This window comes from Eucalyptus grandis, chromosome 9 (genome assembly GCF_016545825.1).
Source record: "Eucalyptus grandis isolate ANBG69807.140 chromosome 9, ASM1654582v1, whole genome shotgun sequence".
NCBI lineage: Eukaryota > Viridiplantae > Streptophyta > Magnoliopsida > Myrtales > Myrtaceae > Eucalyptus > Eucalyptus grandis.
Genome location: NC_052620.1, coordinates 15,285,530 through 15,301,938, shown reverse-complemented (window position 1 = coordinate 15,301,938; position 16,409 = coordinate 15,285,530). Strand labels below are relative to the sequence as shown.

Here is a 16,409-nt window from a genome sequence, read left to right as displayed (position 1 = left end):
CTCCCAAAGAGGTCACCGGGAAGTGAATGTGTGCTTCACATAAACAATAGAAACATAACAGACAGCCCCAAAAACCAAACACTTGAGATTCCCATGAATTGCCTGATTAGTTATAGAAAAGGCTTCAAAAGACAACCTGGAAGGATCCCAACCAACCCAAATCCTTTCCCGATGGGAATACTTAAAATTAGCCAACCAACTCCAGTTGCTTAACAAATTTCCAGAGATAGAAGCAAACAAATTCTGCGGGACCTTCGTCTCCACAATCCCAATAAGACCCAAATGGTTTAACAAAACCAAATTCCGAATCTCAGCTTGTTTAGCAAGGGCACCTAGGCCCCTAATGTTCCAACTCCCTATGTACATATATACAAAAGAGAGATAAGGAAGAGGGGTTACCTCCTTTTAGAGGAGCTGCGCCGGGTAGGGGGTGGAGCAGCACGGGCCAACGGAGGAGGTGGATCAAGGGCTAGCGTGAGGAGCTTGTCCTGCATAGTCTCGACCTTCTTGCTGGGTGCCGGAGCCCTCGGCGATGGGGACAGGGAGAGAAAGTCATCATTGGAGCTGGAGATGGCAATATCTGAGCCCCCAAACTCCTCACGAGGGGAAGGTGGCTAAGAGGCGAGAGCCACCGAAGGGCAAGGAGCTTCCTCCGTAGAGGGGGGAACAACCTCATCCTGCCGCGAAATGACTCTTGGGCCTCTAAGAGTCCTATGTAATGAAATGAGGGGCAGATCCTTGTCCACAACAACAACCTTTAATTTCAAAGACCGGCCTTCATCACTCAAGCCAACCTGGATGGAGGGGCTTGCTTCCACCGGGTGAGGGGTCTTCTTTTTCTTTCCTTTCACCTGCTTCCACGCATGGCCTAGATTTATAGGAACAGCCGAACCAGAAGCAGGGAGCTGAACAGGTATTGAAGGAGCAGGGGAGGTTAAGGCCTGCACCATCGTCGTCTCCAGGTTGGAGGGGGCCAGGGGGCTTGACATTTGTGGCCAAAGATGCCACATTTGGGGCACTCAACAGACCTCCATTCATACTCAACGGCTATCGACTGCGACACTCCATCAACAACCACTTCCACCAACGAGCATCTCGGCTGGTTCACTTGGATCTCAACGCACACTCTTGCAAACGCGATCATTGTCATTGCCTCCGTATGTTGGTCCACATAAAGGGGCTTGCCAATGGTGCTAGCAATTGCACTAATTGCCTGCACCAACCACAAGTCAAAAGAGAGATTTTTTAGCCTAATCTACACCGGCACAGTCGAATGCTTGACCTTTTTCAGCTCCATAAGAAGTTTCCATTGCTGTAAAATAAGGGGAACCCTTACAACTGTAAAGGGGCTCTCTTCCAAGATCTTCCTTCGGAACACGGGATCCGGGACATGAAAAAGGAAAAAGCCTTGGTCATCAGCAAGAACATCCACGAGCTTGGGGCCCCAAGTATTCTTCAAGGCTTGCTTGGTAAGCTAAAATGGCAGTCTCTTTCCTACAAAATACCCAACCATGTACTCATGCCACTTGGGGTCCGCAGCCTAGAGAACCTCTCTGGATAAGCTAACCACTGGTCTATCGTCCACAAAGGAAGTAGGGATGGAGGTCAGCTCATATCCTTTAATGGCAAGGCATGCCACATTGGCCCAAGACCGAGCAGCGGGGGGCCTCAAGTTACTAGGAGGTTGGGCCGAGCCTTGGAAATGCTTAGCGGGAGCTCGAGTCCGACTACGGCCATGGGATCACCCTTTGCGAACATGCCTAAAGCGCGGCCCTTGCTTGGTTCCATCACCAACGAAGGTTGGATCCACAGTGAAATGAGAGGCTTGACCCGAAGTCGCAGGAGGTCGAGCGAAGGCATTCCAAGAAGAGGGGGCGAGACCCTTATCCTTACCAACACCAGTCTAAGCCTCCTTCAAGTGGCCACCCACCATGGCCAAAGAAGACGCCATAGCAGAATCCCTCTACCAGCTCATAAACCCTTCTACAGTACAAAATCAGCAAGGATTGAAGCCATACCAGAGAAGAGGTTAACAAGAGGTGCAGAGGGGTGCTGAGGAGGCCAACCAACCACCGCGAAGCCTTGGAGTAGCTCCGGCACCTAGCGCACGCAGATACCAGAGGCGACAGCAACATCGAATCGAGAAGAAAGAAGGGCCTCTTCAATCTCCACAACAAGGGGGAACCGGAGGAAAACGGTCGGTGAGATCCAGGAGAGAGGTTAGTAGAAGAACCCCTCCAAAAATCATGACGAACCAGCAGCTGCAACTCCCGGGACAAGAAAGAAACTAGGCAGGTTGAATAGTGCAAAAATCGCACCCTAGAGAGGAGAAGATGAACGGTAAACCGACAATGCACAAATGGGCCCCTAGTTTTCTGCTCTGGCTGCTGCATAGCTCTTCTGTTAATGATGGCGGACTATGTGTTCTAGATAAACCTGAACCAAGTTTTGGATGATTGTGCTGTCACTAGCAAATCCAAATCACAGAGCTAGGGAATAATAACGAGATATCGATGCAGGTGCTAAGAACGTGGACAATCTTAAGGAGGCAATCTAGAACACATCCTATGTTTTCTTCCTACAACAACTGCTATTAAAACGCATATTGTCAAAAAAGTCGCAAATCTCAGGACATCTTTACCTTAGGTCCAATGATATATCACAACAGCGGAATCTTTTTAGAGAAAAATTATTGATTACAAAATGGAAATATCACTTATAGGGAAACACAAAAATTTAACGGAAAACATGAGAGTACCTTTGCTGCAGTTATTCTAGAAAAACTTTTATTACCTAAGGTGTGTTGTATCTTTTGTTTTGCTCGGTCAACCTTATTTGCATTGCTCAATTTCTACGATAAAATAATAATAATAATAAAAATAAGGCTATCACAAAATGGTCAATAACGGGAGATGAAAGTCTACTTAATGTCGATAGGTCATATTAAAACAATGCTGGAATGAGATTCATACCTTCCCTTCCTTTGAACTTCAAAAAGTGACGAGATTTTTCCATCTATCTCTTCTCAATCTCTCCAAAAGATTCTTCAAATGATACGATAAAGATTGAGAGCTATCATAGCGAGCAGCTTTTAGATCACTTTTCCAATATCTACATTTAGAATTCAAGGAATGTAGAATCCATTTTTCATAGCTGGTACGAAGATAATCAAACTTAGACTACAAAAAAGAAATATTAATAATGGTGTTAAATTTATAGACAACATGAATGGGATTTCATATGAGTACAACCTAATGACCTCTACAATCCTAATCATAGTGTTTCTCATATCCTTGGTAATTTGTTTCAAGTTGTAAACAATGGTGCAAATTCGCTACCAATTGTTCTGAGAAACTCCCCAAACCTCCAATGGGCTGCATTTCCTTCCCTAACTTGACAATAATGTGTTTCCCAGGAGGAAGATTCCATATGCCTGATAGACACATAAAGCTGCGCTTCCTTTTTCTAGTGGCAGCTACTAGACAAGAAATTCTAAATATTGAAAGACAGATCTAATATTATCAAACCAGATCAATACGCGGACCATTTTAGTATAGTATGATGAAAAATTACACAAAATATATGTAGGTAGGTCTTACCTGATGCATTCACATTTGTAGTCTCTTCTTGAGGTTGCTCAGTTTAATCTCTGAATTAGAACGTAGCTCAACACCCATGTGTGATTTTTCAACCTTCTCTTCTAATTCACAGCTTATCTGCACTACACGTGGACCCATGCATATGACCATGCGTCTTGTGTTTCCCATGGATAAAAATCACCAAGACAAGAAATATTAACAATTCTTAGTAAGAGATCGCAACTCGATTAAAATGCTCATCTATTATCTTCATCTGCTGCAGGCGAATGATCACAAGAATATCCGGTAAGATCGTAAATGTAACAGAAAATTGCCACAATAAGAGAGGCAAAGCCATGAATAAACAGACTTAAACCCCTCCAAGTGAAACCTAACACGGAATCCTAAAGAAAGAGCTCTTAAAAGTTCAAAACCTCACTTGGAATGAATCTTTAGGAAATTAAACAATGTGACTGAGGCATAGTATGAACGGCAATTGGAACTCAAATCACGTAAACTGCACGAATTGGAAAGAAGACAAAGCAGGTTAAAACCCCTAATTCAAGTAGGAAACTAGAATCTATCAGTAAAATAACAAAGGTTAGAACTTGCAAATCAAGAAAAAGAAAAGAAACCAAGGCGGAAAAAAGAAATATGCAAGAATCAATGGAAAGCAAATCAGAACAAACGGGTTCACATCACAATCGACAATCAGCAAATACATTTTAAGGATATCGAGTTGATTCACAAGTCATGAACCTGCCTCACTCCAATTCCTAGCCATCAAAAAAGCCAAACCGAAAAGAAGAAAAGAACATAGAAAAAACCACAGCAAATGACACCCCCGATGAACAGAGACGAACCAGAGAGTCAGCGTCACTCACTAGGCACAAGCATTGATGAAAGCAAAGACGAATGGAGAGAGAACGCTTGAGCTTGAGCTTATGATGAACGATGTGAGTGATGAAGAGAGAAAATGTCAGACATAAGCTGAACGACTTGTGGAGAAAAAGCTTAGTTTTTTTTTTTTTTTTTTTTTTTTTTTGAAGTTAAGAATAATGATGCGGAAGAGATTAATATGGAATTTACGTATACATTTCGATGTTTGGGAAAAGAGGAGTTGAATAACTAAGGAAATCAAAGAAAACCTAATTAGATATACATAACCAAAATAAATATAGAAAATCAGAAAAAAATTAAATATCTCTATTATAACAATCATTAGAATTTCATGATTTGAGATCTTTACAATGAAGATAGAATATTTAATGAATAAGTACACTAAAAATCCTAAATTTGTCGAAAAAGTGCAATCGAATCCTAAAATTTATAAATAAATAAAAATGCAAATGAGTCAAAAAAATTCAATTTGGTATAATCGAGCCTCTTTGTTAACTCCATCAATGAATAACAATAAATACCCAAATTTCCTCTTTGTTCAGGCACAATGACATGAAGTCCTCACACAAGAGCTTGATGAGGCCGACGATGACGTCAAGTCCTCTTCTTCTGTGTATTTGCTTTGTCGTTTTTCTATTTTTCAATCTGTCTCATTAAACCAACTGCAGTCACGTTAGCAAATTAATAGAAAATTGTACAGGTTTCATCATCTCAAATTTATTTTATAGCTCTAGCTGCTGTATAGCTATTTTGTTGATGATGGTGGACTATGTGTGCTAGATAAACCTGAACCAAGTTATGGATTATTGTGCTATCGGTAGCAAACCCAAACCACAGAGCTATGGGAATAACAAGATATCAATGCAGGTGCTGAGAACATAGACAATCTTAAGGAGTAAATTCTAGGACACATTCTATGTTTTCTTCCTATGACAACTGCTATTCAAAACACTCGTGTCGTTGGAAAAGTGGCAAATATCTCTAGACATCTTTACCTTAGGTCCAAAAACGTATCGCCATTAGCAGAATCTTTTCTAAGACGAGATTATTGATTTACACAATGGAAATATCACTTATAAGGGCACACTAAAATTTAGGTAAACATGAGAGTACCTTTTCTGCTGATATTCTAGCCAAACTTTTGTTTTCTAAGGTGTGTCATATCTTTTGTTTTGCTCTGTTAGCCTTATTTGCATCAGTCAGCTTTTGCAATAAAAAAAGATGAAAAATAGAAAGGTTATCACAAAGTAGTCATCAACAAGTAATGAAAGTCCATTTAATGTTGATAGGGCAATTAAAACAATCCTAGAACAAGATTCATACCTTCCCTTCCTTTCCTTTGAACTCCAAAAAGTGACAAGATTCGTGCATTGATCTTTCTCACTCTCTCTAACAGATTCTTCAAATAGTACGAGAATGATTGAGAGCTACCATAGCAAGCAACTTTTAAATCACTTTTCTAATATCTACATTTAGGATTGTAGAATCCATTTTTTTGTAGCTGGTATGAAGATAATCATGCTTAGATAGCAAGGATATATTAATAATGATCTTAAATTTATTTAAAACATGAATGGAATTTCATGCCAAAACAAGCTAACTACCCCAACAATCTTAATCATAGTGTTCCTCATATCCTTGGTAATTTGCTTTCAAGTTGTAAACAATGGTGCCAACTCGTAAGCAATGGTTCTAAGAAACTCCCCAAACCTTCAATAGGCCGCATTTTCTTCCCTAACTTGACAATGATGCATTTCCCAGGAGAAAGACTGTATACACTCGATAGACATGTAAAGTTGTACTTTCCTTTTCTAGTGGCAGCTACTAGACAAGAAATTCTAGATACTAAAAGATGGATCTAATGTTATAAAACCATATCAATACTCAGACCATTTTAGTATAGTATGATGAAAAATAAACCCTATATATATAGGTAGGTCTTACTTGATGCATTCACATTTGTAGTTGCTTCTTGAGACTACTTAGTTTCAGTCTCTGAATTAGAATGGAGCTCATCACCATTATGTAATCCACAGCTTATCTGCACTGTGTGTGAACCCACACGAATGACCATGCGTCTTGTGTTTCCCATGGATATAAATCACCAAGACAGTAAGTATTAACAATTCTTAGTAAGAGATCACAACTTGATTAAAATGCTCATCTATTATCTTCATTTGCTGTAGGTGAATGGTCACAAGAATATCCAATAAGATCGCAAATGTTACAGAAAATGGCCACAATAAGGGAGGCAAAGCCATGAATAAACAAACTTAAACTCCTCCAAGCAAAACCCAACACAAAATCCTAAAGAAAGAGCTCTTAAAAGTTCAAAACCTCACTCGGAATGAATCCTTAGGACATTAAACAATGTGACTAAGGCATAGTATGAACGGCAATTGGAACTCAAATCGCGTAAACTGCACGAATTGGAAAGAAGAAAAGCAAGGTAAAACCCCATAATTCAAGTAGGAAACTGGAATCTATCAAGAAAATAACAGAGGTTAAAACTTGCAAACCAAGAAAAAGAAAAGAAACCAAGACAGGAAAAAATATGCAAGAATCAATGGAAAGCAAATCAGAACAAAGGGGTTCACATCACAATCGACAATCAGCAAATACATTTTAAGGATATCGAGTAGATTCACGAGTCATGAACCTAAATCACTCCAATTCCTAGTTATCAAAAAAGCCAAACCATAAAGAAGAAAAGAACATAGAAAAAACCACAGTAAATGACACCACCGATGAACAGAGACGAACCACAATAAGCAAGTCACTCACTAGGCACAGGCATTGGTGAAAGCAAAGACGAACAGAGAGAGAGCGTTTGAGCTTGAGCTTACAGTGAACGATGTGAGTGATGAGGGAGAAAAAGTTAGAGAGAAGCTGAATGATTTGTGGTGAAAAAACTTTAGAGTTTTTTTTTTCTTTTAAAAGTTAAGAATAACGATGCGGAAGAGATTAATATGAAATTTATGTAAATTTCAATGTTCTAGAAAAGAGTAGTTGAATAATTAAGGAGATAAAAAATATAATTAGATATAGATAACCAAAATAAATATAGAAAATCAGAAAAAAAAATTCAAATATCTCTATTATACCAATCAATAGAATTTTATAATTTGTGATATTTACAGTAAAAATATAATATTCAAAGCACATTAACAATCATAAATTTGTTGGGAAATTCAAAATACAGAACCTTATTGTAAAGCCCTAAAGACTTCTTTAATTTTAGATTTTATTTTTTAAAAGAATTTTCCAATTTTTCTGAATTTTTTCCGATTTTCTAGAATTTTCTCAATTTTTAATGACTTTTCTGAATTTTTAATATTTTAAAAAAAATTAAATACCGATTTCTAATATTCTTTTGAATTTTTTAATTGATTTGCCTATTTTCAAATTTTAAATTTTTTTCGTCCTGTTCTGCCTGCACTTCGTCCTTCTCCTCTCGACATCCTCTACCCGAACACCATCTTCAACCTGCAACTCCACCTTTCGCAGCCATTTTTTTTTATATTCCTTTTTAACGAAACAAATACCATCACATCTCCATCAATAAGAACCTTGACTGAGCTAAGCAGGACCACAGGACACGCTCATGGGCAAATCGCTCCATTTACTAAATCCCACACCACCTCAAAGATGGCAAGGAGAAGGCCTGCGTCCCCGAGATTGTCTCCCCCGGTCCGTACCATCGCAGTGACGAGCGCCTCTGCGAGAAGGACAAGGATAAGTGGCGCGGCCTCGTGTGCATGCTCAGGCGCAAAAATTAGAAGATAGAGGACTATCTAGACTCAATGAAGCAGGTTGAGGAGAGAGCCGACGCCTACTATGAGGGGACGATAAAGATGCACAACGAGGAGTTCGTAATGATGATGGTTCTCGATGGGTGCTTTGTCATCAAGTTGTTCTGGGGATACTCCATGGGGTTCGATAAACTTGGTTACACTCCCGATGACCCCGTCTTCTCCTCGTCACGGAGTTGGATGCACATTATCCTACATGACATGATCTTGCTCAAGAATCAGATCCCGCTCTTCATTCTCCACCTGCTGTTCTGCCTTCGGCTCGACCAACCTAACCAGGACGGGGTCTTGGCCAAGCTAGCGCTCCAGTTCTTCTACTCTCTAAGGCCGACAGACCACCCCCTTAATTGCCTCGGCAGGAGAAGGCTAGAGTTTGACCCGTTACCCCTTAAGGGCGAGCTCCATTGCCTCGAATTATTCCGGCGAAGCCTTTTGTACCCGGGCCCGAAGCCGACAGCAACCCAATAACCGTCACAAACTGGGCTATTGTTCATCCACTGCGTGACGGAGCTTCGAAAAAAAGAGATCAAGTTCAGAAACGGGGAGGTGGAGGGTTTCTAGAAAATCCAGTTCAAGGACGAGACCCTCGAGATTCCCCGGCTTGTGATCCAGGATGCAACGAGGTCGCTTTTCCTCAACTTTGTAGCCTTCAAGTAGTGTCACTTCAATTGTGGCAACGACGTCACCTTGTACCTGTTCTTCATGGACAACTTGATTAACTCCACCGAGGACGTGGGGCACCTCCACGATTGCAGGATCATGGAGCACTAGCTCAGGAGCGATGCCAAGGTCGCTGACCTCTTCAACCACCTTTACAATGAGGTGGTACTGGTCGGCAGCCATAGTTATCTCTCTGGATTGTCTAAGGATGTGAACACTTACTCCAGCAACAAGTGGAATGGTTGGATAGCCATTCTCGAGCTTAAGTACTTTAGTAATCCCTAGTCAATCATTTCCTTAATTTATGCTTTCATTTTGCCTAGGCTCGATCGTCATCGGCCGACCACCGACCGCCGTCGCTGGCATCAACAATCATCATCGTCGCCGCCACCCAACCGTCGTCACCGCAACCCTTGACTGCCAGCGACCATCATCACTGCCGCCCATAGCCCACCAACCACCCCCGCCGGCCAACAACCGCCACTAATCGCCACCTGACCGCTGCACGACAACCGCCCAACCACCACACAATAGTCGTACAATAGCCGCATGACAGCCGCCCCACCGCCGCATGATAGCCACCCGACCGCCGCACGATAACCGCATGACAACCGCCGAACTACCGCACAAGAGCCGTCCAATAGCCAACCGCCAACTGTCACACAATAGCCTCACGAAAACCGCCTAACCGCCGCACGATAGCTACACGACGGCCGTCAAACCGTCGCACGATAGCCACCCGACAGCCAACCATCGATCATCGCCGCCAACTACCACCCACAACCCACCAACAGCTGTCCTCTCCCGCGGCCGGCCACCCGTTGGCTATGGGTGGTAGTCATGCAGTAGCAATCGGCAGCCGGCAGCGGTAAGCGGTGGTCATGCGACCGCCCGGCGGTGATGATCTATGCGCAAGAAGAAAAAATGAATAAATACGAAAGTTTATAAATTGCATCAAACTCATTTCTATTCTTTATTTCAAGAATACAAATTTTGTATCATTACCAAACAAATTATTTTACTCATAAATTAATTATTCCCCGGAGTAAAAATAAAAAAGAACTATTTCTGAAAATAAACTGTTCCTTGGAGTAGAAGCATTGCCTTGCACACCCCAAGACTCTAAAAAGGCAGAGGTAGAGAAATGGCTTTAAACCCCAACATAGAGCTCAGCCAAACTGTGGCTCACAAGCCATGGCAAGAAACATACGACGATTGCCGAATCGAGGTTGAGACCAACGGTGGTGAAAACCTCCGTGAAGAAGAGCCGAGGCCGCCCGAGTCTGGGTGGATCATCTGCATCAATAAGAACCTCGATCGAGCTAAGCAGGACCACAGGGCACACTCATGGGCAAACCGCTCCATTTACTAGATCCCACACCATCTCAAGGATGGCAAGGAGAAGGCCTACGTCCCCTAGATTGTCTCCTTCTGTCCGTACCATCGCGGTGACAAGCGCCTCCGTGAGAAGGACAAGGATAAGTGGCGTGGCCTCGTGTGCATGCTCAAGCGCAATATTGAGAAGATAGAGGACTATCTAGATGCAATGAAGCAGGTCGAGGAGAGATCCCGCGCTTGCTATGAGGGGACGATAAAGATGCGCAATGAAGAGTTCGTAATGATGATGGTTCTCGATGGGTGCTTTGTCATCAAGTTGTTCTGGGGATACTCCATGGGGTTCGATAAACTTGGTTACACTCCCGATGACCTCGTCTTCTCCTCGTCGCGGAGTTGGACACACATTATCTTGCAGGACATGATCTTGCTCAAGAATCAGATCCCACTCTTTATTCGCCACCTGCTGTTCTGCCTTCGGCTCGGCCGACCTATAACCAGGACGGGGTCTTGGCCAAGCTAGCGCTCCAATTCTTCTACTCTCTAAGGCCGACAAACCGCCCCCTTAATTGCCTCGGCAGGAGAAGGCTGTAGTTTGACCCGTTACCCCTTGAGGGTGAGCTCCATTGCCTCGAATTGTTTCAACGAAGCCTCTTGTACCCGGGCTCGAAGCCGGCAACAACCTAGCAACCGTCACAAACTGGGCTATTGTTCATCCACTGCGTGACGGAGCTTCGAAAAAAAGGGATCAAGTTCATAAACGGGGAGGTGGAGGGTTTCCAGAAAATCCAGTTCAAGGACGAGACCCTCGAGATTCCTAGGCTTGTGATCCAGGATGCAACAAGGTCTCTTTTCCTCAACTTGGTAGCCTTCGAGCAATGTCACTTCAATTGCGGCAACAATGTCACCTCATACCTGTTCATGGACAACTTGATTAACTCCGCCGAGAACGTGGGGCACCTCCACAATTGCGGGATCATGGAGCACTGGCTCAGGAGCGACGCCGAGGTCGCTGACCTCTTCAACCAGCTTTGCAAGGATGTGGTATTGGTCGGCAGCCACAGTTATCTCTCTGGACTGTCTAAGGATGTGAACACTTACTTCGGCAACAAGTGGAATGGCTGGATAGCCATTCTCGAGCTTAAGTACTTTAGTAATCCCTTGTCAATCATTTCCTTTATTGCTGCTTTCATTTTGCTTGGGCTCACTTTGGCACAGACCTTGTATGGAATCTTTGGCTACTATAGGCCAGGTTCTTGATTTCTCATAGAGTGGAGATTATCTGATGACCGTTTTACGAGTGATAAATCTCCGGTGAAAATCTAGAATTAGGATTGTGGCTGATAGACTATTATGGTGCGTTTGGTAATTTTTCTATTCCTATTAGAATACGTTTGGTGTACGAATCATAAAATTTTTTGTGCCATAGAATTTCTTTTAATATTCTAATACTTTGTTATATTTTTGTTGTTTTTTTTTTTTTGTCTCCTCCTCTAGCCGGCGGCGGCGGCTGGTGATCGAAATTTCACTATGCAGGCCCTTAGCAGCCAATTTGCAAATGAATATGTGAGATGTGTTGGTCTCACATCTATAGAAAAGATGTGATTGGTCAATCTCAAACTACATGATGTGTATTTGTTATGTAATTTCGAGTTCAACGTGGTAATATACTTTTTTCTGAAACTCATCTTAATCTTTTTATGTCAAATTATGACTTTCCACTTATAAATCTTTCAACATTTTTGTAATTCTATTAAGTATTTAAATTACGTGACAGATGTAATATTTTTGGATAAAATTGAGCTAAAGTTTTAAAGCATTAGAGGTGATAAAAAAAAGGGGCTCTGAAAAAATAAAAAAGAACAACTCATACAGAAAAGGAAAAGTAAAGTTTGCCTTTCCGTTGTGCCAAAAGAACATCTAAACTGCTCGATGCATCCCTCAAGATTGATTCTTCGATCATAAAATCATTCTCACGTGTGATTTGCCGCTCTTCTTTGATTCTCTCTTTTTTTAACCTTGCGAAAAGATGAGCGACATTCCCGTAGCAAATTCGAAGATTCGCTGTCTCATAGAGTCCGATTTCGGATACCCATCCTCCTTCTCGTTGAAACTCGGTTTCAATCTCGCTGGAAGCATAACCATGACGGTCCGTTTTCGGAATCGAGGCGTTTATTGGGGGTTTATGCACGAATCATGACGATCGGTCGAGACTTTTGGAGCCTATCAAGGCGGTGGAGGACGAAGAAATCATTTGTGCCAATGATCAAGAAGGTAAACCTTGTGAATTTCGATTGAGGAATGCTAAAAGGCACGTCCTTCTGCTTTCGGAATTGCCAATATCTGCTCCCAACCTAACGTTGATCTTGGTGCGGCTTATATTTTCCACTTTATTAGTTTGTTTAAGCAATATTTTGACTGGTCTTTCCCATCAGGTAAAATTGTAGAGACCGTTCCAAACTCGACGAACATCAAGTGGCACGAATGTCCTCTCGACAAAGTCGCTAGGCAAGAACTAGTCAAGCAGAAAGGTTGCGTGATATGGATCATCGGGCTCAGCGGTTCACGTTCGCTACCATTTGCTCATCAAATGGTTTAACTGGGTTGAATTTCCTTCTCACCTGACACCTACCCCACTTTACAGTCGCATCTCTTGCATACCAAGACAAGCAATCTTTTCATCGGGGGTCTGCGGAAGAAATTCATCGTAGCTTCTCTAAGGAGACTAGTCCAACAATTTTGTATTCCACCGAATAAAGAAGGCAAGCTCAACATTTTTTGAATCACGAGGAATGCATATTTAGGGACACGATTACAGATACAAGTTCCCCAAAAATACAAAGAAAATAAAGCAACCTGAAAAGCATGTCATCAGTGGCATGAGAATGGAAGGAATTGCCCCCACTATATAAGGCAGCAAAAAAGAACTAGTTGAATGAGTTCTCCAACAAGAAGATGATGTATAACACTCTGGAATTCTGTTGATGTATACATAGCAATTGACTCATTTAGTCTCGTCTCCAATGGTACACAATTTCTATAGCCAACAATAACATATCATGTTAATATAAGCCGTTACCGTAAGACAACACCATTGTGCAAGTGATAAAAGTACATGTTAGAGACACATAAAGACATTGCTAATTTACAATTTACAAGTGTTCAATATCAAGGAAACATTTTGTTCATCTCATCACATAGCACTGTACATAGCTGCTTCCTAGAAAAGGCAATAAACTAAAGTATCATCTCCGAATTTAGGAAAAAAAAAATTGAAACAATCACAAGTATTGTAAATCTTTTCTGGCAAAATAAATTTCATAATTCATGTCTGCAACCTTAAATGAGAAAAAGGGCAAAACATTAGCAGAGTACCTATCCGGGTAATCCACTATAATCTCAAAAAGTTAGGCAATTCTTAAATCTTGTAAGGTTTCATAAGCAAAATAATCTAGCCATAACTGCCATTGAACCAATCCTTCCGAGAGAGCATCAATTCCAGGATAGCATGGAGATGGCCGTGAAGCCAAGGGTGATTTGAGACCAGATGATGGACTATCATAATCATAAGAATCGCCAAGATAGGACAGAAGGGCTTTGAAAATCGAAAAGGCACAGCCTGCAATCATTCTCATCTTTCATCAATACAGCTGGGCATAGTCAGTTATGAGAGGAAAAGAGAATGTAAGACTCTGACATAGTGATAACTTGCATGAATTCTAGCATGAGAAGACAAGTCAAATTGTATGCACAGAGAGAGGAGGATCCTTCTTTTTGGCCATTAATAAGTATACATATTACGAATTGCTACTCCTAAAGAAGTCATTTATCTGGTCAAATAACAAAATCTCCTGAACCATGTGCAGCATTCTCGCATAAATTCGTCTGAAAAAACGAACATGGTTGGCAAAAATATATAATGCAGGAGACAAATCGTTTAGCTCTCTTCTAAACCATGTATGAGGGAAGGGTATTAAAACAATGAAGGTTTACTCTCGTACAAAGAACAAGACCCAATCACCACTACTAAAAGAAAGAACAAGACCCAATCACCACTACTAAGCCTTACCCACTAAGTGGAGTCGACTACACAAATGGCACAAAAAGACCAAATAATCAATATTCACCTGGACCAGCCTTTAACAGCCCCCAATATTGAACTCATGAAATCATCTCTGGCTAGACTATGTACTTTAGCCTGCATGCAAACAAGGCATGTGACTTGTATAGCAACATATGCATAAATCATGCATAGAAGAAGGCCACATTCTTTATGTGCAAAGAGGATAAGCCATCTGTGTTATCTCTACCAAGACAGTGATAAACAAGTACTGCCAAAAGGGAGATAAAATGTCAATTGAAGGTCTACACTACAACCCAAAAAAAATATGAAGGTTTACACCGGACAAAAAAGCTTACATTGCTAAAACATATATACAAACCTTTAAAAGCAAGAAAACGGCGGAGGCATAAGCATCTTTTGTCATCAATGTAAACCCAAGACCTCTAAGATCACGGATTACCTTCCCAATATTATTTACCACTTCATCAAGAAACTTTCCCTGGTGATGACCTTCATCTATATCCATCTCTTTAGCTTTAACACAGGTGCTTTTATCATCTAAATTCATGTCATCTTTGTCCGGAGGATCAATACCGTCATCCATCATTGTGCTTATCTCTTCCAACTTTCTCTTGAAATTCCAGTTAAGTATATCTAAGAACACCAATAAAGTCAGAACAAGATCACTTATTCTGTCAGATGATATAAAAATAATTTTTTAACAAACAAGGTGAAACAAACAGATCAAGCCAGAGGATGCTACAATATTAGGTGAAACTTTGATGCACAAGCATAACTTTTCCGTGGTAATTTGAAGTGCCCTTTCTTTTTCTCAGGCTTCTTTTTCATGTCATGAGTTCCGATGTCCCGTGATATGGATGTGAATTTTAATGAAGTTGGCTTGTTGAGATACAAAGAATGTCCAAACAAGGATTCATATCTAGTTGAGTCTATAAACCCAGTATATGAATGGTCTTTATGACACTTTATCATCATCCATCTTATTCCGACTAAACATATTTATTGTTCTGAACCCTTGAGTATCAATTTTTTACTCCAGCTTTTACTGTAGCCGATTTGGCCTTCATTTTGGTTCTTTTTGCTGTCTTTTACATCTGTATCCTACTTGATGACCTTAGGCTCTAAACTAAAGGGCCAACAAAAGTACAAAGTCTTAAGTGACAATAGCTTTCTGAAAAAAGAAATTTCAGGAAGAAATTGAGAAAACATTATGCAAGTTCTCCGTCACACCAACAAACATTTTGTGAAATTAGGTAATAACAAAATGTCACTAGACAACCTAAGCACAAATGCTCAGAAAAGTGGATGAAGGGATGAATATCAAAGATACGCTATCACATATCTTCAGTATTTAAGAGAAATTTCAGTAAACATCCTAGCAAATAATGTAATTGCAGCCAAGGACAAAATAGCCACTATGCATAAACAAAAACCATTGGTGAAGAATCTATAATTGTGCCTAGAATTACTAAGGTCCTGGATTTGATTCTCTAGGATACCTTAAGCCCTTTTCCAAAATCTCCAAATCCACCTTAAGTTTACAAACCAAGTTCACTTCAAAAATGGGAATGACTTCCTAAATCTCAGCATCCACGATCAGATAATCTGGTCCTCTAGTCTTCCTTCTCCTTACAGTAGTATCAGAGCACATTCTTGGTTAGAGGTTACTTGACTAGCAGGTATGTGATGCCCAGGAGATATTAGTACTTCTTGAACAAACTAAAGTTAACGCAAGGACACGGTATCTAAAAGATTTGCTTTACAGGTGTCGGCAGAAGCGGCCAACTGTACATACCTCATAGCTTTCTGTTTCTCAAACAACAAACATTGACATACATCGATACCCTCTACGAATTGTACAATCCATGTTATTACTGAAATTTCAAACACAAACTGCCAATAACCTATACAAACCTGCTTTTTCAAATTCTCAATATATTTCTTATTGCCAATGAAGTCCAGTTTAAGAAAGACTCAAATTAGTCCCATGTCATTGAAGCATCTAGTGCAAACGCAACGTGACATACTCTAGAGCTGCTT

The 16,409-nt window shown here is 41.0% G+C and overlaps 1 protein-coding gene across 1 annotated transcript; it reads left to right on the top strand.

Annotated features, from left to right (window-relative positions):
• The first annotated feature begins 10,094 nt into the window (after nt 1–10,094).
• Nucleotides 10,095–11,545, top strand: LOC104428705. Its single transcript, XM_039302388.1, has 3 exons — nt 10,095–10,301; nt 10,407–10,680; nt 11,031–11,545. The coding sequence occupies exons 1-3, from the start codon at nt 10,095–10,097 to the stop codon at nt 11,543–11,545; spliced, it is 996 nt and encodes a 331-aa protein (XP_039158322.1).
• Nucleotides 11,546–16,409: the final 4,864 nt, after the last annotated feature.